This window comes from Mytilus galloprovincialis, chromosome 3, assembly GCF_965363235.1.
Source record: "Mytilus galloprovincialis chromosome 3, xbMytGall1.hap1.1, whole genome shotgun sequence".
In the NCBI taxonomy this organism is placed as follows: Eukaryota; Metazoa; Mollusca; class Bivalvia; order Mytilida; family Mytilidae; genus Mytilus; species Mytilus galloprovincialis.
The window spans coordinates 61,595,728-61,623,631 of record NC_134840.1 but is presented as its reverse complement, the minus strand read 5'-3'; the positions used below and the strand labels follow the sequence as shown (position 1 = coordinate 61,623,631).

General features: G+C 30.8%; 1 protein-coding gene across 3 annotated transcripts in view; it reads left to right on the top strand.

The window, feature by feature from the left end:
* LOC143068559 (uncharacterized) overlaps positions 1-27,180 on the top strand; it is a 29,798-nt gene extending 2,618 nt beyond the window's left edge. The window contains exons 1-3 of one of the 3 annotated variants that reach the window (XM_076242714.1): positions 1,943-2,027; positions 9,866-10,029; positions 17,654-27,180. In XM_076242714.1, coding sequence (XP_076098829.1) covers positions 17,672-20,437 — 2,766 coding nt within the window. In that variant the 5' untranslated portion in view covers positions 1,943-2,027; positions 9,866-10,029; positions 17,654-17,671 and the 3' untranslated portion in view covers positions 20,438-27,180. Of the gene's footprint in view, positions 1-1,942; positions 2,028-9,865; positions 10,030-17,653 lie in introns of those variants that run through there. The other 2 variants (XM_076242716.1, XM_076242715.1) reach the window with 2 other exon arrangements.
* The last annotated feature ends 724 nt before the right edge of the window (positions 27,181-27,904 follow it).

Genomic DNA, 27,904 nt, shown 5'->3' with positions numbered 1-27,904 from the left:
GTGTTTGAGTTGAATATTTTGTCTTGAAATCGTACAAAGCAAGAATATTTGATACATCATCTCGCTTCAGATTCTATCATTTTTATATATCGAAGCTACAGGTTGACTTTATAACATAAAAAAATCACAGTACGAAAAGATGAAATATATGGGTTAAGTGAAATACCTATCTAGTAGGTGTGTTCGAATAGCTATTTTTTTTACTAAAAGTACTTGACGACAGTCTTTTAAGATGGATGATGAAAATGTATATAAGTTCGAAAAATACATTTTTTTTTTGTGTGTGATAACAAGGGTTTATGATCTTCAACCACTGAAAATCTTTAGTCTGCCCTTCCACGAAATATTCAGTAATTAGAATTTTTTTTAAATATTTAAGAATTTTCGAAAATTCCACCTGACAACCGATCAGACAAGAGTTTTAAGTTCATCCCTACCGTGAATGGCTTCCATTTCTACGATTGTGAAAATGAACTGGCGTAATGGGTAGATAATTTTGACGAAGTAGAATCCTGACTGCATATGTACAATATCATGTATTTAGTTTGTCTTTTCTGTTTTTATACCCCCGCTTTAAAAAAGGGGGGTATACTGTTTTACCTCTGTCTGTCAGTCCGTCAGTCCGTCCATCAGTCCGTCCGTCCATCAGTCCGTCAGTCAGTCCGTCCCATGAAACTTTCGTCACATTTTTCTCAGGAACTACACATCCACCCTTTCTTTAATTTGGTATCAACATTTATATATGTTAGCCATACCGTGTGATGCGTTTTCAGATTCATCACTTGACAACTTCCTGTTTACCGAACACTTGTATGATTTTACACATGATAGCCAAGTTGAAAATTTTCGTCACCTTTTTCTCAGGAACTACACATCCACCCTTTCTGTAATTTGGTATCAACATTTATATATGTTAGCCATACCGTGTGATGCGTTTTCAGATTCATCACTTGACAACTTCCTGTTTACCGAACACTTGTATGATTTTACACATGATAGCCAAGTTGAAAATTTTCGTCACATTTTTCTCAGCAACTACAATACAAGGATTTCTGAAATTTGGTTTCAGGATTTATATAAGTCAGCTATACCGTGTGATGCGTTTTCAGATTCATCACTCGACAACTTCCTGTTTACCGAACACTTGTATGATTTTACACTGATAGCCAAGTTGAAAATTTTCGTCACATTTTTCTCACGGGAACTACAATACAAGGATTTCTGAAATTTGGTTTCAGGATTTATATAAGTCATCTATACCGTGTGATGCGTTTTCAGATTCATCACTTGACAACTTCCTGTTTACCGAACACTTGCATATTTTTACACTATTAATATTATCCACTTGCGGCGGGGGTATCATCAGTGAGCAGTAGCTCGCAGTTTCACTTGTTTTTAATCTTATTACACAAGGATTTGAATACACTTCGGCTTTTTTTAATGGAATATGTGTTCATTAATATTAATATTTAGTACTCATTTATATTTCAACATCAATGCAATATTGACATCAATATTGACATACAATATCTTTAGAAAATGTCTACCGTGATGCATATATTTCGGGATTTTGTTACATAACTTTATTTTTTTCGAATAAACATCTTGACTTTTTATCTGAGTAGATCTTACTTAGTAAATCTTTAATAGTGCGAGATAACATGCTACTATGCAAGATTAAATAATAATATACGGTTATGTTATTTTGTATTTAACTGACCCGTTGTAAGTTCTGGTTGAGACTATAGCTACTGGACAGTGTTCTGAAATTTCGCTCCGCACCAAGAGGGTTGTTAATTATCGTTCCTGCAAATTAGTCTAATAAAAAAAATATATAAATATACGGGGAACACGAATATTTCGGGACAACTATGTGAGACACTGATATGTTAGACCCTAGAAGTAGTACTAGTATATTTCGGGTCGAGTCGGGAGTAGTTGACCTGAATTTGGAGAAACCCGATTTTACAAGGAAGACAACTGCGATTAAAAAACAACCAAGCAGACTGTTCGCTGCAGAGTGTATGGTAAATTTTATTTTGTCATTGTCATTCTATAGTATAAGTTTGCCCATACAAAAATATATGGTTTCAAATAATAATGCTTTAAATATATATAAAATGATTGTAAGCTCTTTTGAATAATAATGGGTGAAAAGCGGTGTTTACGTCGTCGTTGACGTGGTTAAAATAATTTGGGAGGAACCGGCTCGACCACAGGCACTTGTATCTATCCATAATTTGGAAGGTGTACTATCCATGTAAATATATTATATGGATAGTCCCCCTTCCAATGGATAGAAACAAGTGCATGTGGGCTCGACCTAGTCTGACATTACCAATGATTACTCTTAGGTCAAACGGCTGTTTTGCCAGACAAGCTGACTTAGCTGGGGCCGTGGGATTACTCTCTGACTAGCAATCTAAGTGTAAATCTCTTGAACAAATGATGCACTATTTATATGGAGCCAAGGCTGTCAGTGGGTTCAGAAGCAACTTAGCGTCTCATCCATTTTTGGACAGGCAAATATTCTCTTTATGATATGGTCCGAGACCACAATTGTTGTCCCTTGATTTTCGTTGTTCACGAATATAGTCCCTAGTGTTGACAGTGGGTTACTTGCCAATGTTTTTTATACCCCTTCCAAATTTATTTCTCCATGTTTTATGCCTCAAATTGCAAGAAGGGGGGTGAAATTACACTGTAAAAAAAATTTGGGTCCAGAATTTTAAAGGAAAGTACTGATTTGGTCCAGCTGAAAAAGGTTAAAAATTAGCACTTCGGAAGCTGTCAAAAGATTTCAAGACGCCCTAAACATAAAATTGTCCATATTTTGAGTTGAGCGGAAGAAGTTTTTCTATAATTTTGATATAATATGTCCCAAAAGTAGTACAACACACTGTAAAAATTTAATTGAGAAAGCACAGGTGGGATTTTTTTAATTTTCATTTATGTTCTAAAAGAAATGCACTACGAAATAATTGTGGTCTCTGACCATATGGGACAAGCTCTGACGTCCAATAATATTTACATATGTTTTCTGGTAATCTGAATCTTGTTAACAAAATTAATTAGATACAAACCGCTGAAATTTCAGAAAATAAGGCAGCCACCATTTGATTTTCTGGGGGGGGGGCTATGGTTTTTTTTTCTGGACAAATTTTTTTTTTCGCCTGCGGCGAAAAACAATCTATTTTTTTCGCGACAAGTCGAAAACAATTTTTTTCTTTCAATTTTAGCATTACATATAGTGGCAGCTGAGGGTGAAACAAACAATTTTTTTTTCTCAGAATCAAAAACAAATTATTTTTTTCTCCAAAAAAAACCATAGCCCCCCCCAGAAAATCAAATGGTTGCTGCCTAACTATTATTATCATGATTATAATGCAACAAAGTTTAACGTTCATTTTGATTGGATAATGTCACTAATTTTCATGGCAACAATTAACAATTGATGCTGTGGAACGGATGTGCAAATGCAGACGATCTATGAAAGATTTTAAATACATGTTTTAACGTTGTTTTCTATCGGTTTCATATGAATGGAGATATATAGATTCCTACACTGCAACAAGTGTATTATGATATCTCCCCACTTGAGACAGTTAAATTTTATTATTAAAAGCGTGAGGCTTGCCGAGCTCTTTAAATAACTAAAATTTAACTATCGAGAGTGGAGAAATATCTTAATACACGAGTTATAGTGTAGGAATCTGTTTCTCTAATGATTTTTATCCTTCTTTTTCAAAGATTTTCAGAAATTGTGTTCTTTATATGCGACGTCATCAGGCATGGTTGCCTTTTTTCATAAGGTCACAATAGGAAAATTCAGAAGAAAACAAAACATTTAGACGTCATAATCAAAATATATTTCTCACACCGGTCAGGAAATGTGAAAATACATGTAGCACAAAAATTAGAGAAAACAATATTGTATTTTAAGCTCCGACGGCATCAATTGGTGATTTGATGGTCACAAATTGCCCGTTAAAGGGTCGCCAGTAAACTTAGTTTGCGACCATCAATTCACCAATTGATGCTGTCTGAGCTTAAAAATAAAATACAAATACAGTTATCTCCTCAATACTAGACCAATCAATGTCTGCTACAAAATACTGAAAGTTAACTCATGTAACTGTCGCCTTAACAGGTAAAATCAGCTGTTGGAGAACTGATCAATTTTGATTGTAATGAGACGGTATTATAGTAGGGTTTGTTTTGATTGTAATTCTTAATCATGTCACTTATCAGCTTATATGACCAGAAATATGTTGCTGTTTAAGGCAAAAGGTTGGGTAAAAAAATCAAATAAATTTCATTTTTTTTTTTTATGAACTATGGTAAAATCCGTTTTTTTTTTCTAAATTATATTAAAATGACCGTTTCAGCCCTGGCACAACAAGTCATTTATATAACTTTTTGGAGTTTTTCCGGAAAATAGGACCATTTTGGAAGCCCTGCCCCTGCCCTTTTAAAAGTATAAAATGTATAGTGACTCCGAAAGTAAAAGAAGGCCATTTTTTCATCAGACTGCTAGATGGTAGATGTATACTGTATACATGGTTATATATATATAAACATGCTATATATAGAACTGAAACTTAATACAAAATTAAAAAAACAGTCTTGATTTATATTTTATAATATTGTTACATGTATGACTCCATTTTTTTTTTATTTCAAATTTCAAATGCACATTATTCATGTTATTGGTTGTATTCAAAAGTTCATGATTTTATCATTTAGCCAAGTTGGAGTTTTTTTTCTCTTTTTGGGCTAGAACTAATTAACAGATAGCTAGACAGGTATGGGTTAGACCATACTTGGTCGTGTTTTATGAAGATTTAAAGCCTAAGGCATATATCATATGCACTACATAAATATTAATATATCAGAAACCATCTTTTAGAGTCGTTAAGAAGTTATTCAATTGCTCTTTAAGGAACATTTTTGACTTAGTCTATATGTGCATGTATATAAACTCATCATAGATATCAGGACTAAATTTATATAAACTGGAAAAAAAAATAATATCTCAAACACTAACGGACATAATACATGCATAGAAAATTAGAAATAGCAAACAAACATTGATCTGCTAGATAAGATCTTAAAATAAGCTATGAAAAATTGCAATGAAAATGATAATGGTGAAAATAAATTTCAAAATGTCAGGTGTGCAAATTAAGCATATTCAGGCTCTTTGGAGTATCTTATAACTTCTAATGAATCCGGTTAGATGTACATGTATACTTGTAGAGATGAAACCTTCTTGGCACCCAGAAAACTGTTTCAAAGGGGAAAAAGTGGTCTTATCATCTATATGTATAGCAGATATAAATGAGTTGATTAAAAATAGAAAAACATCAAAACAACATAAGAATAATATTGTTGCAAATATGTGCTTAATAGGTTACCTACAGGAATACTGTGAAAACCTTTGTGACTCTAACCTTTGATCAGTGTTAAAAATGGCATATATTCAGATTATTTTCTAAACTCCCATGTTTTTGAGAGATCGTCTGTCCAGGAGGCAATTGTCACAGATGTAACCTGTAATCAATAGTCCAAACTGTGATGTCTAATGCCTGGAATTTCCCTGAAATTTAATTTGTGTACTTAAGAATGATTAACACATATATTACCAATGAGATTATATATGAACAGGTCGTAAAAATCAATCAAGGCTACTGCAGTCAAATTCCAGGTAAAGTTTTTTTATTATATAGTTACAAAGGTTCCCAGAAAAAGAAAATATTTTTGAGGGGATTTAGAGTTTAATCCACAATACAAATGTATGTAAATATTGAATTGAGTACACATTTTAAGTGCATTTTCATTTGTTGTATATATATATTTTTCATCTACATTGTAAAAGCATACTTTTTGTAAAATTTCATAGATTTCATAATACAAAAAAAATGTATATAGATATAGGAAGATATGGTATGAGACAACTCTCCATCCAAGTCACAATTTATAATAGTCATGATAGTAAACCATTATAGGTCAAGGTATGGTCTTCAACACGGACCCTAGGCTCACATGTACACTGAACACCAAGCTATAAAGGGCCCAAAAAGTTACTTGTGTAAAACCATTCAAACGGGAAAACCAATGGTCTATATCAAGGTTGTCAATGAATTTTATTAAAGCTTTTCTACCTCAGGAATAGAATTCTTTAGCTTTATTTGACAAAACTTTTTGGAATTTTTGGTCCTAGATACTCTCCCAAGTTTATACTTTTTTTGTCCTTTTTAACTTATTTTGATTGACGTCACTGATGAGTCTTTTGTAGATGAAATGCGAGTCTGGCGCAAATACAGAAATTCAATCCCGGTATCTATTTATATTCTATTATGTACATTGTCATGTTTAAAATGCTAGTAACTCAGCAGTTTGTTTTCCTGCAAACCTTGGTTTGAAGCTGTCCAACTGAACTTAAAATAAAATTTCAGATACTACAGATATCAATTATTAAAAAGTCAAAACTTAACATCAGTATAAATTGCAAGTGTTTATGCAACCAGATTTTTTTTTTTATTTCACTCATTTTATTTATTTCATAAAAAAAATCCATGTTCAAATGTCAAATCTTCTATATTGTTTTAATATTGATGATCTTGTACTACAAGTGTTGTCAAATATACAAATATAAAATGAAGGAAGAAATTTACAGTGATAAGGACAGAATGAGACAATATACCTGATGACTCGGTCAAAGTTCACACTTAACTTATTGTTAAAGTTGGAAACAATCAGGTTTTGAAACGTGGAATTTTTAAATGCAGTTATCAAGTATAATTGACAGGATTTTATCATTGATAAACATTACATGTAGTTTAATAAGTCATGTTTCCATATTTATCATGGTAATTTTGTCATTTAATAAAATAATGTTATTAAATGTATGTTTTCATCTTCAATGGACAATTTATAATGTAATTGAAGTCTGATTATTAAAATTATAATCACCGCGGTAGAAATCATGAGAGGTCAATATAAGATTTGGAACCGTGAGCATCTTGTACCTAAATATTGATATTTTTGTAAACTTTATCTGTTTATTGAATATTTCAACTACTGAAAATTATCAACTGCAAAAGTAGATCAAGAGCAGATTTAAGGTAGCACAATACAAAGATTTTTTCACTCCCAATCAAACAACTTTAAACTGATGTAATTCATTTCATCCATCTCTATATTTTATAAATGAGGTACCGAAAAAAAGAAGAAAGATTGATCTTTCAAATTGTGATAATTTCATTATGACATAATTATTACATAATTAATTATTATGTAATGATTTGCTATATTGTGATGTCCACACTTGAATGAATTTAGCGTCTTTGTTCTTCATAGCAACCCAAAATATTTTATAGATTCTTGTACAACACAGCTTGACCTCCAAAACTGTGTCTCAGATTTCCAAAAACATCAATAGAACAAATTTTATACCCAATTGAATTTAGTGGTCTCTTATGAATTGATGTTGCAAACTTACTTCATTTAAGGTTTATGAGAGAATGAAATACAATAGGAAAAATCTGAGACACGGTTTTGGAGGTCAAACTGTGTTGTGCGAGAATCTATAGATAAAATATTTTGGGATGCTATGAATAACAAAGAAGCTAAATTCATTCACGTATGGACATCACAACATGGCAACTTATTACATAACAATTAATTATGTAATAATTATGTCATAATGAAATTATCACAATTTGAAAGATTAATCCTTCTTCTTTCTTTTGGTACCTCATTTATAAAATTTAAAGAAAGATGAGTGGGGCCACACTTAAAAATATTTTGGTTTGCCCAAACCCTACCCAAAGGTTGAGACAGTGGGTAGGTAGGTAGGCATTTTCTTTTTTTTTTCAGAAAAAGAAATTGAAGTATCAGATGTTTATTAGTCTTCATGCCTATTTGATTAAAAAAAAACTTCTTCAAATCAGGACAATAAAAGAATTTGAGTAGGCAGCTTTTTTCTGGGTAGGTAGCGTTTGGGCAAACAAACCTATTATTTATTATGGCCTGGAATTACATCAGTTTAAAGTTGTCTGATTGGGGATGAAAAATCTTTGTATTGTGCTACCTTAAAAGTATCTTGAGCAAATACTAGAAAATTGGAGAAGGATTAAAAAGTCATATAGTAAAACAAGTATTGACTTTTGAATTCAGTTGATACAATGATTTATCAACCCTAGAGGGTGTAGAGATATGACATTAACCTTCAACCATTGACCTTGGTGAATGTAATATCTCAGGGGTTGGTAAATCATTGTATCAACCTCATAAAAAGTCAATGTTGATGCAGGTAAATAACATAACCAAACAATTGTTAGAAATCCATCCATAAAAATGATGTAATTTACCAATAATGCCTTTCATCATTTAAGAGGGTCTGGATGGAGTCTATCATTTCTTTATTTTAATTTTTAGACCATTTTTCTCCATTCAATGTATTTGGCCACACCATTGCACTTTGTTCTGTACATTTAACCACCCTGTTATATTTTATTCTTTATTTTTTGGGGGTCTATTTTCTGTATTCTTTATTTTTTAGACCATTATTCTGCACTTTTTCGCCCATTATTCTGTACACCCCATCCAGACCCTCACTGATATTTTAGTTTAGCAAGATGACTTGGTACATGTATTTTAATTTCACTATAAACCTCAGGAAGAGATGCCCTCCGGGTGCGGGAATTTCTCGCTACATTGAAGACCTGTTGGTGACCTTCTGCTGTTGTTTTTTTTTTCTATGGTCGGGTTGTTGTCTCTTTGACACATTCCCCATTTCCATTCTCAATTTTATCTTGTGTGATTTCACCCTTAAATCATAAATCCATCCTTCCTTTGAGAGCTGAGTATTGACCTATTCAAAAATATACAATGAAGAAATTTGAAAAAGGTCTCGGACATTTAGTTAATTGTGAGGTTTCCAAGTGTGACTTACATCAATTATTGACTTTAATATAGTGATTTTATTATTTCATTAGGTCCGAGTACACAGTTATCGTCCTTTGATTATCGTTGTCCACGAATATAGTCCTTAGTGTGGACAGTGTGTTACTTGCCAATTTTTGTTATACCCCTTCCTAATTTATTTCTCCATGTTTTATTCCTCATATAGCAAGTAGGAGGGTGAAATGGCACTGTAAAAAAATTTGGGTCATAAATATTAATGTAAAGTAGTGATTAGGTCCAGCTGAAAAAGGTAAAAAATTAGCACTTCGGAAGCTGTCAAAAGATTTCAAGACCCCCTTAACATAAAATTGTCCATATTTTGAGTTAGAGCTGATGAAGTTTTCTATAATTTTGATATAATTTGTCCCAAAAGCAGTACAACACACTGTAAAAATATTAATAAGAAAGCGCAGGTGGGATTTTTTTTATTTTCATTTATTGTCTAAAAGAAATGCACTACGAAATAACTGTGTACTCGGACCATATGCAACATGATACCGATACTACAGCATTCCTACAAAGAACTGAACAAATTATTGTTAAAGAGTAGTATACATGAAAAAGACCTGTATAGATATGTCTTACACATCTCGTGGGTTTTTTGTGTCAAGTTTCTTAAAGCCACATCTATTATTCAAATCTTGAAATATATATATAAAAAAAAAAAATTAAAGTCAAATCTTGTGTCTTATTGATTTGAAGTCAGGGTTGGATAAATTGTTATAGAAGTATCTTATTTGTAAATCTTGAAATGTGACAAAATTTTCAAGGTCATTGCACCATTACGTAATGATTTCAAGTCATTGTTGGATTAAACTGTTGTAGTAATTAAATATTTCAATGATACTTCATTTGAATGTATATGGTTGTATTTAACAGATATTATATTTTTCAGGTATTATAAACAATGGCACTACATCTGGATGAATTTATTGACAAGAAGATAATGGGACAACAATAGATACATGTAGTATGATCATTGATGTTGAAGTTGGGACCTTTTTACCATGACATATATACAGTATAAGGATTAAAATACACTACAAAACATTCACCAAGGTATCTTAAAGTTACATTATAAACCATGTGTGCTTTGTTGCCAATTTTCTTGCAGCTGTATTAGAAGCCAGTTGAGGGGATATTGATTTGGGCGCACTACGTTTGTGCGCATTTGGGGATTAAAATATTTTCCCTTTGCGCGCAGCTTTTGATTACATTTGCACGCATTTATTTTACAGGTAATCTCAGGTAAAAATATAAATAAAAGTTATATTAAGTTATAAATAACTATATATTTTTTTGTATTTTCATATTAATCAATTATTAATTTTAAAAATAGTTTGTTTATCAGTCAAATTATATACTGTTCATATTGAATTCTAAAAGCAAGTAAAAACTCTGTTAAAGCTTGAGGTCAAGTTACAATATATGAATGGGCTATGTCTGACGGATTTTCTTAAAACTTTGCATACACCTTTGACTTATTGAATTGTGTCTGAAAATCGAAAAAAAATCTGCGGTTTTATCTCTTTTTTCCCTGCCTTATGAGACTTAATAATATACTAAAGGAAGGGGTACTAATACTTGTAAATAATTGAACAAATTAATAGATAAATAAGCATGATTACCTGTATTTTCCCTAAAAAAATACTGATTGTTAACCGTGCCTGGAAATTTAGAAATGATCCATGTAAACTTGTTGCTCCTTTAAATAAACTTATTCTAAAAGGTTACCTATTCAACACTGTAATAAGATCATTGAATATTGTTTTTTTATTGGTATAAATATTGATTTTGTTATCAATAAATTAAAAGCTAACTAAATATTACTAGTATGTTATATACATATACATATTCATGGATATACAATCTGTCGATACCTGTAACTTGGTATTGCACAAGGTCATGTTTTTCTCTGGCTGTTTATAACGTCTTTACACTAAATCCATTGGATGTTGGATGTGTACGGATTGATAGTTCAGTCTTAGATGCATGATTTTTTTATTAGTTGTTAGTGGCTTTAAACTAGCTGTCAGATAACTGCTAGTACTCTCAGATCTGTTCATTGCATCTTTTTGTGTCGGGATGTAAAAGTACCAGGCCACGTATGGGCTTTGCTCATTGTTGAAGGCCGTACGGTGACCTATAGTTGTTAATGTCTGTGTCATTTTGGTCTTTTGTGGATAGTTGTCTCATTGGCAATCATACCACATCTTCTTTTTTATATGATTGAATACTTTATGATAACATTAAGAATGGAAATGGGGAATGTGTCAAAGAGACAACATACTAAGACTAACAACATACAACATACTAAGAGTAACGGATGGGGTACTTATACTTATAAATAATTGAACAAATTAATAGATAAATAAGCATTATGACCTGATTTGACCTGAGTTTACCTGCCAAAAAAATGCGCGCAAATGTAATGAAAAGCTGCACGCAAACGTAATGATTTTTGCGCGCAAATGTAATGGTAATGCGCGCAAACGTAATGCACCGATTAATTTGGTTGATTATTTAGGGAATCACTAAAGCATGACTAGTGTGGGCTCCCTCTTAGGCAGTCTGTGGGTCCCAACTTATAAATGTAAAAATTTCTGGATCCGCCACTGTGCTTACATGTAGTTCACTTTTGAAATTTTTAAATATATTTTTAAAAGATTTGTTTAAGCTCTTATCATATTTATTACAGTTGATCCATATAGTAAATCAACCATCTTCATTGTCTGTGTTAGCTTGCTTACCTCAGCTGTTGTAGGGCATGAGTTATATGTATATAAACTCATCATAGATATCAGGACTAAATTATATATATATATATATATATATATATATATATATATATATATATATATATATGAGTTATATCCCAAGCTGGGTCAAACCAAACACCTAAAAATTATTATTTGCTGCTTCTGTCTTTTTCCATATATACATTTTTTAGTTGACAATATATTAAAGTTATTGAAAATTAAAGATAGGTTTAAATTTGTTTTCTTGTGTTTGAGATTCTTCAATGAATAATTATATTTTTACCACAGTTTTTTCTTGACTGGCTTTTTCACACAAAACATAACATTATGTGGAGAAATTAGTGTTCTACTAAAAAAAGGTTAATTAAAACTAGAATTTGAGATGAAAAGACTGTTTAAGAGTTACGTTTGAAATGCATGTCTTAAAAAAAATAAATGGATATTTTAGGGTTGTGGGGCAATATTTTTTTCTCACTTTCATGAAAAAAACCCAGAAATTTTACACAATATTATATTAGTGACAAGCTGTACATACATTTGTAACTGAAGCCCAAAAGTAATACAAATTTTATGGTGTAAATGTTATCAGTATACTATTAAAAGACTAATGGCCTTCATATTTGAACCCTTTTGAATTTGTAGATAGTATAAACATGTAACATAGGAATGATACTGATCATGATGATATATTTGTGTAGGTATGGTTTGTAAATGGAGAGATTTAGCTCGAGGGAATAGATTTTATATTTAAAGAAAGTCTTGAAGCATAAACACTTATAGGGACTATTATAAAATATAAATAAAGATTCATGAAAATGACAGCTTCCCCTTCCTTTGGTATAAATATATCCCACTCTGCATGGTTTGAGAACAATCCCTATTGCAATTTTGATTGATTGTTGTTAGCTTTGAATTCAGTGTCAAATATTTCATTCAGAACAAGGTTCCATAAAAAATGATTTTATCAGATTTTTTTTGGTGACTTGTTTTGTTGACAGATCATGGATCTTGCCATATCTTGCCACAATATAAGCTTTTGTGTTAACTTGGTGTAAAGCAATCACCAATCACATTCAATAATTGTTTTATTAGGGGGTACAATTGTCTGCAGTGATACCATACCACCTCCTAGTTTTGTTTGGTTTTCTGTCCAAATTATGATTTTGGATATCCTTTAGCAAATCATGGCTTTTCAAGGGTAAAGATTTTATTTTGTTCTTGTAAGCTTCTTAACTAAAGTAATTTTAAAACTAATATAAGTATCCAATATTGTGTGTGTCAACAATTTACATGAAAAAGCTTCTTATATGTTGTACATGTATACTAGTATTGTACCCCATTTTTCATTTTTACTTTCTTTGTTTGTCTGTTCACACTCAAGTATTTTTGCACAATAACTTCTAATTTAGAAGGCCAATCTTAAAACGAAAAACCTACAATACAAACAAGTTATTGAAATCAATTCTTGCTATGTTAGAAATGCCTTATTTAAAGAGTCATATAAGTAAAAAATGGTGTTTACACTGAAAGTTGTTTTGAATGCAGACTAGAAATTGAGATCAATATTTATTTTTGATCTACCCTATTAAAAACTTGTATTTTGGATCTGCCCTTATTGATAAAAAACTTGTTGATATTGATGTATCGACAGACATATGGCAAGAAGTCATCATTAAGTGCGGACTGTATGACTTAAAAAATAATGAACATCAAAATCCAGGTAAGTTTTTAATATTCTGAAACACAAAATGCATATAACCTATAAATATCTAGGTCCAGTAGGGCCTTTAAACTTTCTTGGATACACTAGTTTTGTCTGTACACAAGAGAAGAAGACACTGCCATATTTGATAATTCCTTTAAGTGAACCTTAAAGAACTGATATTGATTTAGATTCCTCAGGTTGCTGTACTTACTGAGTGAATCCAGAGCATGTATTTGTCCAACTGCATAATTGCCTTTTTAGAAACCTGTATACACTTGACTACAATCTTAATTGAATGAGATTGTTAGTTTTCCTTCAGAAGATTATGGTTCTCTGCAGGCACTCTTGCTTTCTCTGCCAATAAATACTTTCTGCTACAAAATAGCACAATAGTGTTGAAAGTAGTGTTATACACTAATCAATCAATCAATCAGTAGAAACCTATAAACCAAGGTCGGACTAAAATAAGGAAGATCCCCGTCTTGATATGATGGAAAACATGATTGTGAAAAAAAAGGTTTGAAAACTGATGTTTCTGTAGTGGAGAGTTTAAATAGTCTACCATTTTTCCATAGTTTACAACTTCTTATAAATTTCTAGCTAACAACTTCTTAAAAATTTCTAGCTTAAGGAGGTTTGAGGGTACAAAAAAATCAGCAAAAATAGAAACATTTGTTTTTTCATTACAAATTTTATTTATTACACTTAGTTGTTACTTTATGATACTGTACAAAAATCAACCAAAAAAATCAATTCGTTTTGGCCCCAAATGACTTTAAAAATGTTTATATCATTGAAAAAGCTCCAAATTATCTCCCTTTGGTGAAAAAATGCCATTTTTTTTCAAAAATGCATGCTTCTTTCAAAGGCAGATGTGAGCTTAAATGAATGGTGGCCCCATATTTTTATTTAATTTTTCCATTAAGTATAGGATAAAGATTATTTATAGAAAAAAAATAGCAAAATCCTATATTTAAAAAAATAAAAAATGATTTAGACCCGCGAGCCCCCTTAATTCTTTTTTGATAAGCAGCTGTCAATTTAATGATTTGGCAATAAATCAAGTGATTTGAATTACATGTGTAAATAAACTCATCATAGATACCAGGACTAAATTTAGTATAAACGCCAGACAAGCGTTTCGTCTACAAAAGACTCATCAGTGACGCTCAAATCAAAAAAAGTTAAAAAAGGCCAAATAAAGTACAAAGTTGAAGAGCATTGAGGACCAAAATTCCTAAAAGTTTTGCCAAATACAGCTAAGGTAATCTATGCCTGTAAGCTAATTTCATATTTTTTGTACCGATAGTTTATTCTCCAATAGTTGGAATGATTGTATCGGTTAATCCGCACGATTCACATCTATATTTAGGCATTCAACAAGTTAATGATTTTATAATATAATTATTAAATTTTAAACATCTGTTACCGGTTGTTTCAGAGAGTACATTCAAATTATAGTTATTAGACATTTTGTAGAACAAAGGAAATTGTTGACTATTATATACATCAAAAATGTACTTTTTGAACGTGAAGAATCAATTATGCTTTAGTCTTGGATAAATATGTTAATTTTTCTTCTTCGAACCAACTCGGATAGTTGTGATCATATGGTAAAATTGAGAATGGAAATGAGGAACATGTCAAAGAGACAAAAACCCGACCAAAGTGCAGAAAACAGCCAAAGGCCACCAATGGGTCTTCAATACAGAGATAAAATCAAGCACACAGAGGCGTGCTTCAGCTTGCCCCTAAACAGAAATGTGTACTAGTTCAGCAATATTAATGGACGTCATACTAAACTCCGAAATATATAAATGAGCTGAAATTCAAAATGGTCCTAAACTCCTTGGGTACAAAATTCTAGCTGTATTTCCACTCATAAAAATCGTAAGTTTTTTGCAATCAGGGCCATTCATGTTGTTATGATACATCTAGTTTTTCCTATCTTTGTAACAGTTTTATGGTTCTATATTTTTGTATTTCTTTAAAATTCATTTAGAAATGATGGATGCTAAAAATTATATTCGTTGTTATTAAAAAAGCCACCCCAAATAAAAAAACAACCTCAAAATTGAAAGCAATGAAATAAATCAACCTAAATATTGGATATAAGTCTGCTTTCTCATGAGCTCATCCTCAATGGCGCTTATACGTCAGGAAACTTACATGTATACTAGTAAAGATTGTTTCAAGAACACTGATGTAGGGACGAACTATTCTGAAATTGTCAATATATCAGTTAAACATGACAAAGATATACATGTACCTTTTATTAAAACTACTGTATTACTAATTTCGATTAATGACGGCTATCATGTCATTGCACAAATATTATCATAGTAATTTTAAAAAAAACATGTTAAAAAATCCTCAAACAAAATAATGTATTAGCTTAGACTTTATATTGTATATATGTATATCTGTTAATGAAATAAACGATAATTGGTATTCTTTTCACAAATAATTAGTGTAAATGATTGTCAAATGAATTAAAAATCATGCATGTGGTATGTTGTATTTTTTTTCAAATAAAAACTTTAAAATTGCCATAGTTTTTACGATTATTAGCATTTAAAAATCGCCAGATTTAAATACAAGTTAAGGAATTCCGGTACAATGGTATCTCCCTATCAAATTGGGAAATATTACATTCTTCTTCTTTATTCTCATTGTGTATTAAGTCTTAGTTTAAGATAAATACGACGTACTCTTTCTGTTTATCTTTTCCAAATAACAACATTCATACCTGTGTATGCTTGAATTCACACCTGTGGCTAAATTGCCCCAAGGTAAACGAATTGACCTCAAACCGAGAAAAATGAATTTACAAAATAATAAACACATTCTGCTCACACATAATTTGCATTGAAATTGTTATCAAAATAATAGTGGTAAATAAAACAGAAATATTTCAGTTCAATGTCAGTAAAAATGTTTTAATAGATATTTTATGAAAAAGCCAATAATTTATGAAATTATTTCGAAAACATTTACATTTAGACAATTTTATATATGAAGTTTTATTCAATTAATACAAAACAGTACACGTATATTCATTTTCTTTCGTTCTTTTAGTGTGGTTAATAACTACGACCATCTGTCATCTGTGTGCTTTTAATTATCTTAATTGTCAACAGTCATTAAGAAATAAGACTTTAACAGATTTTATTTTTTCCCGGAATTCAACAAATCGGCCTAAAACATCACAACCCACTCACATAGGTCAACAAAAAAAGTTACAAATACTTGATTTTCTCTGTTATTAGAAGGAATATAGATCTAAAACTTTGTGAATGTATTTTTTATGTTAAGATGAACATATATAGATGATAAGTAAAAAAGCACGGACTTTCCCTTTAAATATGATTTTTTTCCAATTTATTGCTTTTATCATGAAAATATGAGAGATAGATTCATTGTTAACAGTAATAATATACAAGGGGTTTCTTTTACGTGCAAGAGAAATATACCCTTGTAGATTTAAAAAAACGAGCAGGATAATGCTGCTGCCTTGTAGCACTCACACCCACAAAGTGGAAAGGGATTAACATAAGTTGCAATAACTTGTTTCCCAATCCACTTTATATAAATATGTTTAAACTAAACTAACAGTAAAAATGATCAGGAAGTAACATATAAAAATAAGTTCAAGACTCAACTTAACAAAAATTTAGTTTTACAGCAGATTTCAGTCAGTATGTAGCTAATGGTAATATCTTTGGTTAGCTTGCTTGTTAGCTGAACCATGAAGTCATTGTTAGGTAAGGTATACTACCCTCCTTTTAAAGTAGCTTAGTCCTACAGAGAGATAGATTTTTTATCTTTTGGGCTAGTCTACTATTAAAGGAGGGAAGTTTACCTTACCTAACAATGACTTCATGGTTCAGCTAACAAGCAAGCTAACCAAAGATATTACCATTAGCTATTAGCTACATACTGACTGAAATCTGCTGTAACTCCTTATTGGAAAAAGTGAGACCTCAGGATTGCATTCATGGGGTGGTAATGGTGAACATTTTTTTTCGTGCTTTATACCTTGTATGCAGATGCCTAATTTTGTAAAGTTTCTGTCTAATAGGTTGACCTTGACCTCAATTTAAGAAATTAAGAGTACATATAATTCAAACATTACTGCTTAACATGCAAGACATTTAAGTGTATCAACTCTTGTGTTTTACCATAATTTAAGTATTGAAGATTATGTTTTGTTTTGCAGGCAACAGATTGATGTAAAATGAGGGCAAGAGCAAAACAGACGATATCAAGTATTTTCTTCATTGTGGTGTTGGTTGTTGTTTTCTATACATTTTACTTTGATAAACCAACATTTCTAAAATCCGATTATTCTAAAGGACAATCACAAATTTCATCTGAAACTGGATTGTTAACTGCTGAAAACACTGTTGGAAAAGTGATCACACGAAACGAAAAAGGATGGACAATTGACCATAAAATATGTCATCAAAACTACGATTTTGTACTTGCACATTTAAAGGACCCTCCTCACACACCTATATTTGTATATACTACTGAGGAAGATAAATGGGTGTCTGGAAGTATAATAGCCCATGGTGCTTGGGAAGGAGGTCATGTTGGTACAATTCATAATTACATGAAAAAGTTTCCACAAGCAGTGTTCCTTGATATTGGTGCTAATATTGGAATGTTTTCAATCTCTATTGCTGCTCATGGATATAGAGTTATTTCAATTGATTGCCTAGAGGGAAATGTCATGCGCCTTTGTGCTTCAATGAAGGCCGCCAAATTGACGAACAAAATGACAGTTGTGTATAATGCCTTATCTCACACACATGAAAAGGTTTCATTGGGCAAGTACCATGGCAATGTAGGGGGAACTTATGTAAAGCAGGGGACACAAAGTCATCAGAAAGGAACCGAATCGGTTAATTCAATTTTCCTTGATGATCTCTTAGAAATTTATAGTTTTGATCAAGTTGTCATAAAAATGGATGTAGAAACTTTTGAAGCTAATGTTTTGAAGGGAGGCTACAAATTTTTTGAACAAGTAAAAGTAGAAGCATTATTAATGGAATTTGTTGCACATAGAGAAAAAGAGAGTGGTAAATTCATTGCTGATTTCTTGCTATCTCATGGCTTGGAACCAAATGTTGCAGATAGCGTTAAAAACGATTATACAAAATGGGGCAATGAAGTATTATTTTTACGTAAAAGTAAAGTTGCTGCTACTGTTACAACAACTCTTCCAACAGTTGTTGTTGAAAATAAAAATAAAATTACAATCACTTCAAAAAATGAAGCTCTAGGAAAAGTCATATCATACTCTGGAAATAAATGGACATCAGATGAAAAGTTTTGTCCTACTGATACAAGTAGATTTGTTTCCACCAAATTAGGACGTCCCTATAATGTACCTATGTTTGTTTATACTATGAAGGAAGATCAGTGGGTTTCTGGGAGAATTATTCGAGGTGGAATTTGGGAAGAGGATCTTGTCAATAAAGTTTTAGTACAAATGGACAACTTTCCCAATGCTGTCTTCATAGATATAGGATCCAACATAGGAGTATTTTCATTGGCTGTAGCAAGTAAAGGGAGAACTGTTATCAGCATAGATTGTTTAAAAGGAAATGTTGAAAGGCTTTGTAATTCAATAAAATCTGCTGATTTTGATAAGCGTATGACTATTGTTTATAATGCTCTTTCCAATGAAAGGAAGAATTTTTCTTTAGGAACTTACGAAGGCAATGTCGGAGGAACATATATAAAGGAACCAGCCAGTGGAGACAGCCTTATTAGCAGCATTTTACTTGATGACTTAGTACCACTTTTTGAACTTAAAGAAGTGGTTGTGAAGATGGACGTTGAAACACATGAAGCAAATGTTTTACACGGTGCTAAAAAGTTTTTTGACTCAGTAAAAGTTCATTATTTCTTATTAGAATTTGTTTCTCATAAAGGTAAACCCAGTGGGAGTTTTATCAGCAATTTTTTTGACTCATATGGAATGGAACCAATACTACCGTCCACGTCACAGTTAGCAGACACATCCACATGGCCAAATGAAGTGGCATGGAGGAGGAAAAAAGAAGATAATACAAAGAAAGAAGAAAAATTAACAGTCAGAGACACTGAAAAAAGAAACATTCCACAGACTGTAGATGAATTTTCACATTCCAAAAAAATTACATCTGACCAAGAAACATTAGGGAAAGTAATATCACGATCATCATTTGTGCAACAATGGACTGAAGCTAATTTTTCTTGCAAAGCAAAATCTAATTTTGTGCGGGCAAATTTGAACCGTGATCGTAACACACCAATATATGTCTACACTCAAGAAGAGGATAAATGGGTTTCTGGTAGTATTATAAGGAATGGTAATTGGGAAGGTGATCTTGTCCAGCAAATTGCAGTCATTTTCAACGAATTTCCTGATGCAACATTTCTTGATATTGGAGCAAACGTAGGAATGTTTTCGCTGTCATTAGCAAAACATGGTAAAAGAGTGATTGCATTTGATTGTTTAAAAGGCAATGTTGAAAGATTGTGTGCGTCAATGAAAGCCAATGCTGGTTTTGAAAACCGAATGACAATTGTGTATAATGCATTATCAAACCAAAGAGAAAAAGTAACATTAGGTACTTATAGTGGTAACGTAGGTGGAACTTTTGTTAAAAAGATAACATCTAACACAGGAAACATAGATAATACAGTCGATTCCATTCTATTGGATGATATATTAGAAATATTTAAATTTGATAATAAGGTCATTATAAAAATGGATGTTGAAACATTTGAATTGAAAATATTAGAGGGAGCTGATAAATTTTTTAGTACTGTTGAAGTTGAAGCTATATTGTTAGAATTTGTATCTCACAGAGGAAATAAATCTGGTACAGATATAATACAGTTTCTAGAAAAGCATAAACTTTTCCCTGTACTAGGCCCTGGAATGGATAGATACGACACTAATACATGGAAAAAGGGTGAAGTCATGTTCAGAAGAAAAAGCAGTTAAAAGGAAAACCAAAATTATTTTTCATAGTATTTTATACTCAATGTGCAGTAAAAGCAGTCTAGTCTTTTATACGCAGAGTATATGGAAAAAGATTTTGTAATCTTGGAGTTGGATAAACACGACAGATATAAAATTTAAGTAACAGTATGTATAAACATTACAAACATTGTGATGTATGGTGATCTGGTGTTTTCATCAATATGTTTGTATATGACTTGTTTTAATTTAGATATAATTTGAATATTTTGCATTAGTGGATGCAATCTTGAGAAATTGCAAATCCCAAGCACCAAAGTAGCGGAAGGGATATGGTAACATATGCACAATAGTTATGCAAGAATAAAGGGTTATCATGTTTTCCCAATCATATTAATCATGACAGAATTGTTTTGAAGGAGAAGTTATTTTGTTGAAATACTTAATTTAGTTTAAAATAGTGCAATTTTTTTTTTTAGATTTTTCAAAGATAATTACTGTACAGCATTTACAAGTATTGGTAAAAGCAATATTTACAAAGTCAGTCCTCTTTTTGTGGGTTTAAGAGCTTTGTTTACAAACAGCATTTATGACGTAACCTCATAATTTTTTCATCTTTGAACACTTTTTTATGGGACATTACACCTGAGGTGTGAATAGATGATCAGTATTAATATTTTTTATAATTTTGTAATTTTTACAGATGTGCAGTCTGTTAAGCAGTCAAAGTGTATGAAATCTATAGCTTTATATTATTTGTTCACCCATCAATTTTCAAACTAAAATATGTGTATTATATAAAATATTTGGACAAACATCAAATGAAACAGTATTTCTCTCAACTTGGTCATGTTTTGTGAAAGTGATATTTTTTACTTAAGTACATATTATTAGCCAGCTATACATTTAGGGTTTTTCTTTGCCTTTTATTGCTTATATCCACTTTATTTTCACCTTGGTAGATAGTTGTCTCATTGGCAATCATACAACATCTCTTTATTTTTTAATATTATTGATATGGACAAATATGCACGCTATATGATAAATTTTTTTTTTTTTCTGAATGAAAACCATTTTACCTGTAGTATTAGAATTATATTTGGTATGAATGGCAAGTCTATTTTAAGTTCTTTCCAAACATTGCCAAATGTGTTCATATTATTCACTTCTCCTTAAATCATTTACCCAATATAAAATTTACCAAAAAAAAAATCTGTTTTGTAAATAAAGCAGATGCCCAAGTAATGCTTGCAAATTTCAGTGTGATTCCTAATTCTTAATGAGAGGGGGATATACTCCAGTTTGATTTATATTATTCCTTATTAGCATGTTATGTAATCCTATTATATAATTTTATATTTATGAAGATCTAAATGGCATTAAGCATATTTATAATATTTGTGATAATATATCAAATTAATATGTTTATAATTTTGAAAATAATTAGAAAATAACAATTACAATTATTTCACCTCTTGGAAAGTGTATAGAAATTGTGAATGGGAGTCAATAGACCTATATTTTTATTAAGATATAAATTTATGCCAAATTGTGATCCATATTTTATCAGAGACATACAATTGTGTTTATATTATCTATGTCTCTGATTCTGAGAAAAATAACTTGCTGAATTTTTTAGTTAAAACATGTACACTATTAATTATAAAGGTATAGATCATAATTTGATAGAAAACTTTTTGAGTTCAATGTATTCAATCACGAACCCATCTGCTTTGTTCAAGCATTATAGAAGATCCTATCTTTGTGCAATTACATTTGTACATCAACATATAGATATAGGAAGATGTGGTGTGACATGTTTTATTTGAATGAGTTGACTTTGTTGATATTCATATTATTACAAGGATGTATTTTAGCTTTAATAATATGTATGATTTATTTGATAGTATATGTATCCAATTTCATTTTTTTTTTCATTTTTAAAATAAATTGAAAAAATATTTAAACCTGTAAATCTGAGGGAAAAGTCAAATTATTTTAATATTCATCACATAGTCTAAGTCAGGTTAGTGTTGAATTTTATTTGTTAAATAAGAAATTTCACTTTCAACTTAAATCCCTAATATATTAAAGGAGCTTTTTTCTAATAGAAAACAGTACTTTGATATTGTATACATTTTTAATAAGCTCTTGCCTTTTGTGGTGAGGCACTTTATTGCAAACACCAATCAATCTACGCATAAATTAGCATAACTATTATTTGTTACCGGTCATATTTTAAAGTGCTATAAACCAGTTTGTGTTTATTTTTTTACTTAACATTCAGTGTGTGATGTTCTTGCCTGAATAATATCATATTTGACATTCAATCAGGTCTATATGCTAGTCAAGTTATGTAACCTTAATAAAACGGTGTTAAATCAACGTGCCATTCTGCATTCACCAGATAAGCTTTTTTTTATCCTTTTTCTTGTGATGGTTTAAAAATCAACACCCCCTTATACAAGGGATGTTCACTTATACAGAACTTGAATAGTTTGGCAAGACTTTCATTCTTTCCAAAAGGATCTATCTCTAGGTTGACAACTTTTTGCAGGTGCATTTGACTCCTATCTTGATTGACTAGGAATGCAAAGAGGGAAAGGGAGTGGGGGGAGGAGAGGTGGGCTGTATGTGTTCAATCCAAATCTTGAGTGAAAACAAAAAAATATCTGCATTTTTATTTGTAGCTTTTCTGCTTAGTATGCAGCATATAAGAGAAAGAATCCTATCAGAATAATGTGTATTGGTAGGGTTACTTTGTAAACTAGTTCATTTAAGTTGACAAGGCAAGGTTTATATTCTTATTTCATTGACATGCTCCCATCCTAAATTGCATTTGATTTGTCACCAGAAGTTAGTTTCATCAACATCTTCATCTTTTTTATCTTTGGTTGAATGTAATAAATAATAAAATTGCATTGATTAATTTGATCTAATATATTGTTCCTTTCATTAATTTCATATTTAACAATCCACTTTAGATAGAAGCTAGTGTGATATTCTTATAAATTGATTAATAAGTAATAGTGTTTTGTATTAACATGGAAATATTTTTAATGTTCTGTGGTGTACATTTTGTTCTCCTTAAATTAAATTGTTACTTATATGAATTTGTCCTTGTTTACAGTTGTGATCATGTTTATTTAGCAATCACTTTAAGTCAAAATTGTAATTTTGTGAAAATCTTGAAAACTACAAATCAAGACCTAGTGGTTGGTAATATATGTTCAACAGTTTGTAAGAAACTATCAAGTCAGTCTTTTTTAAAAAGAGACTGAAATATTCCTCATGTATTATATTTTCATCTTTGTATTACTGTGAATTCATATGTTCTCATGCATGTCATGTCAACCAATTTTCATGGATTAGGGGACAGGGATATTTTTTGGGATGCCTGCTTTTGTGATTTAAAAAAATCTTCATACATTTTTTGTCATACAAGCTTTAATATTTGAAATTTGTACTTTGTTGAATAATTAAATTTATTGTTCTTTGCCTTCATAAAAAAAATCAATGTAAATCAGTACCAATATAAATGATGAACTTAAAGTACATTTACCAAATTGTACTATTAACATGATTAAGAAGAAATGTTATAACTTAATTGCTTGCTTCCAGGAAGCAATTCGCCGACATATTTTGCATATGCATAGTGACCCGAGCGTAACCCTCCTCGTAAAAATCCGGTGATTGCAATACGCATGAATCTGTCATTAAAATAAACAATTATCGGATTGTACATGTTAAACACTTGCCCAATACACATGTTTTTTGTTATTTGTTTATTATAAGGTGACAATCGGTAAACTTCGGCTTCAAAACACAGCATTTAATGAGCTGCCATATTTGTTAAATCATAACAGACAGAGAGAAAAAAAATTGACGTGCACAGAGGACTAAGTTTATAATATATTCATGCATTGGTTCAAGAATTTAATAAACATTATTTTCACCACTCACTGGTTTCTAATGACTAAGTTTTTGGTCATTCAATCTGACAAAGGTAAAATGAATCTGCTTGTATTTTTCTTATATTTTATGTTCATGGGTTTTTCTATGAGATGCAATAATGTTTACATAAACCAAATATAAGATTAATAGTCTGGAAAAAATCTGATAAGAGTAAATTGGTACATTTTTATTATGTTTACTAATCTATTGGACAATACATTTGTAACGCCTTAGCTTTTGTAGAATTTTTGGGGAGGTTCATGATTTTCAATCAAATATTGCCACCGTTCAAAGATTTGTACGAATATACTTAATTGTGATCAAACATCATGAAGAAAAAATAATCAAATTCAGTGTAATATTTACTCAACTGTTGATCATTTCAATTAAATGTCTGCTTGAAGATATATAACCTGTAAAAATATTCATGAACCAAAACAATGTGAAGGGGAGATAATTCATTTGTCATTGATTTCTCTGATGAAACTGACCTTGCAAGTGCTGCTCCTCAAAACTGTTTGATATAGATAAAACATCACACAAAGTAAAGTACCTTTTATATGAAGATGTGCATGAAGCAAAGTAATTTTATGTATCTACAAGGTCTTCGAATGATTGAAAGTGAAATTTCATTTTGATTATTCATAATGTTGACCCTATTAGTAGAACTCCTAAACCATTTAAAAAGGAATTCAATAAAACTTCTTGCAAAAACATTAACAAAAGGATTTTATTTGAGTGAACATTGCTGAAACAGCAGAAACCAGAAGACTGTAGACATCTTAAATGATAGACAAGCTAACAGATATATGTTTAAGAAAAGCATTATACATGTACCACCGATGAGGCTATAACATCTATAATATCAAACTTATGACAAAAACAGTGCTTTTGGTGTTATACATGTTGGCAACTTTTGCATCCTCAAAATAATGTAAATTTAAAAATTATTGTTGCACATTTATTATTGCCATTTTCGAAGAATAACATAAATGCAACATTAATAATTGTGATTTTTTGAAAATCTGCATACAGATATTTGTACCAAGTATCAGAATATGAGTACCTATTATTACAATTCTCACCCCACCACATTCTTTTCAGTAATAAAAATCTAGCTTTAATTTCTGAATTTATAGTAATGTCTTTTTCTTTTGAAAATAAAGATGAAAGCAATAATCAAATCAACATACATGTACTTAAACATTTCACTCACACCATACAGGATTTAAGCTATCGGTAATGAACCTATACAATTGCATTTCCAGATATCAGATATAAAAAAAAGAGTCCTCCCTGGTGTACCAACATTTAACAATTGATTAATATTGAGTGATTTTGTTTTTTGGTTCGAAGCAAAGTAAAATAATATTGAATGTTTATTCATTCATGTATCATGTACATCAAAGATGCTCATATATATGTTTTTGTAAAAGTATTTGTTTAATTTGAAGTGACATATAAAAGCCAGATTGTGTTTATTTTTTACTAAACATTCAGTGTGTGATGTTCTTGCCTGAATAATATCATATTTGACATTTAATTGGGTGTATTTACTAGTCAAGTTATGTTACATTAATAAAACAGTGTTTAATCAATGTGCCATTCTGCATTCACCAGATATGCTTCTTTAATCCTTAACCTTGAGATGTAATTATCAATTTAAATCTCAAGGAAAACCAAAAACATCTAAATTGGTATATTTGATGCTCTCTGCTTAGCATGCAGCATTTATGAGAAAGAACCCTGTCAGAATTGTATGTAAAAGTAAGGTTACCTTGTTAACTAGTACATCTAGAATGTCAGTGTAGTAAAAACAGGCAGGGTTCATATTTTTATTACATTGACATGTTCCAATCCTAAATTGCATTTAATTTGCCACCAGGAGTTAAACAGCCATCCGTCAACTTTTCATCTTTTCGTTTCTTTGTTTGAACATGTTGAATGTATTAATAAGAAAATAAAACGCATTCATTAATTTTATCTAATATATTGTTCCTTTCATTAATTTCATATTTAACAATCCACTTTAGATGGTAGCTAGTGTGATATTTTTTAGAAATTAATTAATAAGTAATGGTGCTTTGTATTAACAGTCTGTCATTGAAATATTTTAATGTTCTGTGGTTTTGCTACTTAATAATTACATTAGATGTATGTTTCATTATAATATTTTATTCTGATTGGTTAACTGCACATCACGTGTTATTCTGTAAGCAGTTGCATTGCTCAATACAACTTTTCATTCATGATAACACATGCTCCAACAATAAAGTGCACAGGTGAATTAAATAATAAAATATATAAAATTCGTGTTTTCATGATCATAGCTAAAAAATGTAATTATAAGTATTGAATGCTTCTTTTTGTAACTTTATAGGGTTGTAAAAGCGTTGACCGTGCGTACATTTTTAGAATGAAGCGTTTCCGCGCTTCATACAAAATGTACTTCGGTCAACGCTTTTACACCCCAATAAATTTACAAAAAGAAGCATTCAATTCTTAAATACAAATGTAGTAATTTTTGTTCCTCATTGAATTGAACTGTTATATGAATTTGTACTTGTCAACAATTGTTATGTTTATTGAAGATGTTGTAGTTATTATTATTGGTAGATAGTTTCTGTATTTTTGGAACCAAAGTATATTTTATTCAAGTGATTTCATCATTACTTTACTATATTTGTTAATTATGTATTTTACAAATTCATGAAAGATGTAAGCATTACTTTAGTGTATTGGTTAATGATGTATTTTGCAAATTGATTCATGAAACATATTAGCATCATATTAAAGCACAGGCATTTATTTAATTTTGTTTCTTATTTCAACATTAGTATTCCATGAGAAAGTGTATTTACCTTTGAGAAATATTGGTCAAATTCAAATGACAGAACTAATTGAATGCAATATGAATTAGAATAGAGAATGTAAACAGGAAATGTGATGTAGGCAACAATCAAACCAAAGAGCCGAAAACACCCCACAGCCACAAAAGTCACCAATGTCGCGAGAAAAGCCAGCACACAGAGGCATGCTTTGGCTGACCCCAAAACATTAATGTATACCAATTTATAGAAATGGTCAACAATCGTAATTACTCCAAAACATATGTATGAACCAAACTTAAAAATCACACATTACTAACAAAGGCTAGAGGTTCCTGACAAAACTGAGGCAGTGTTGAACATATTTTGATAGATCTCAACCCTCAGCTGTACCTCTAGCCAATGTCAAATAAAAAAAAACACACAGTAAAGCTCTGTTAAATAGAAGTCCAAGTCTGATATTAGAATAAGTTTCAGAAGAAATTAAGCAAAATGATAAACATAAATGAACTAAGGAGTACTTGCATGCAGTTTTGACAGTAATCTGCAACCCCAGAGACATCTTTGGCAATTCTAAATACCACTCAAAACAACCCTTTTGAATGTCATTTACACTGTAATTACAATAGTAATTAATATACTTTTAGTAGCTAGTAAAGACCGTTTTTTCTAAACATTTCTTCACCTTATGTAACTTATGGTGAAAGCA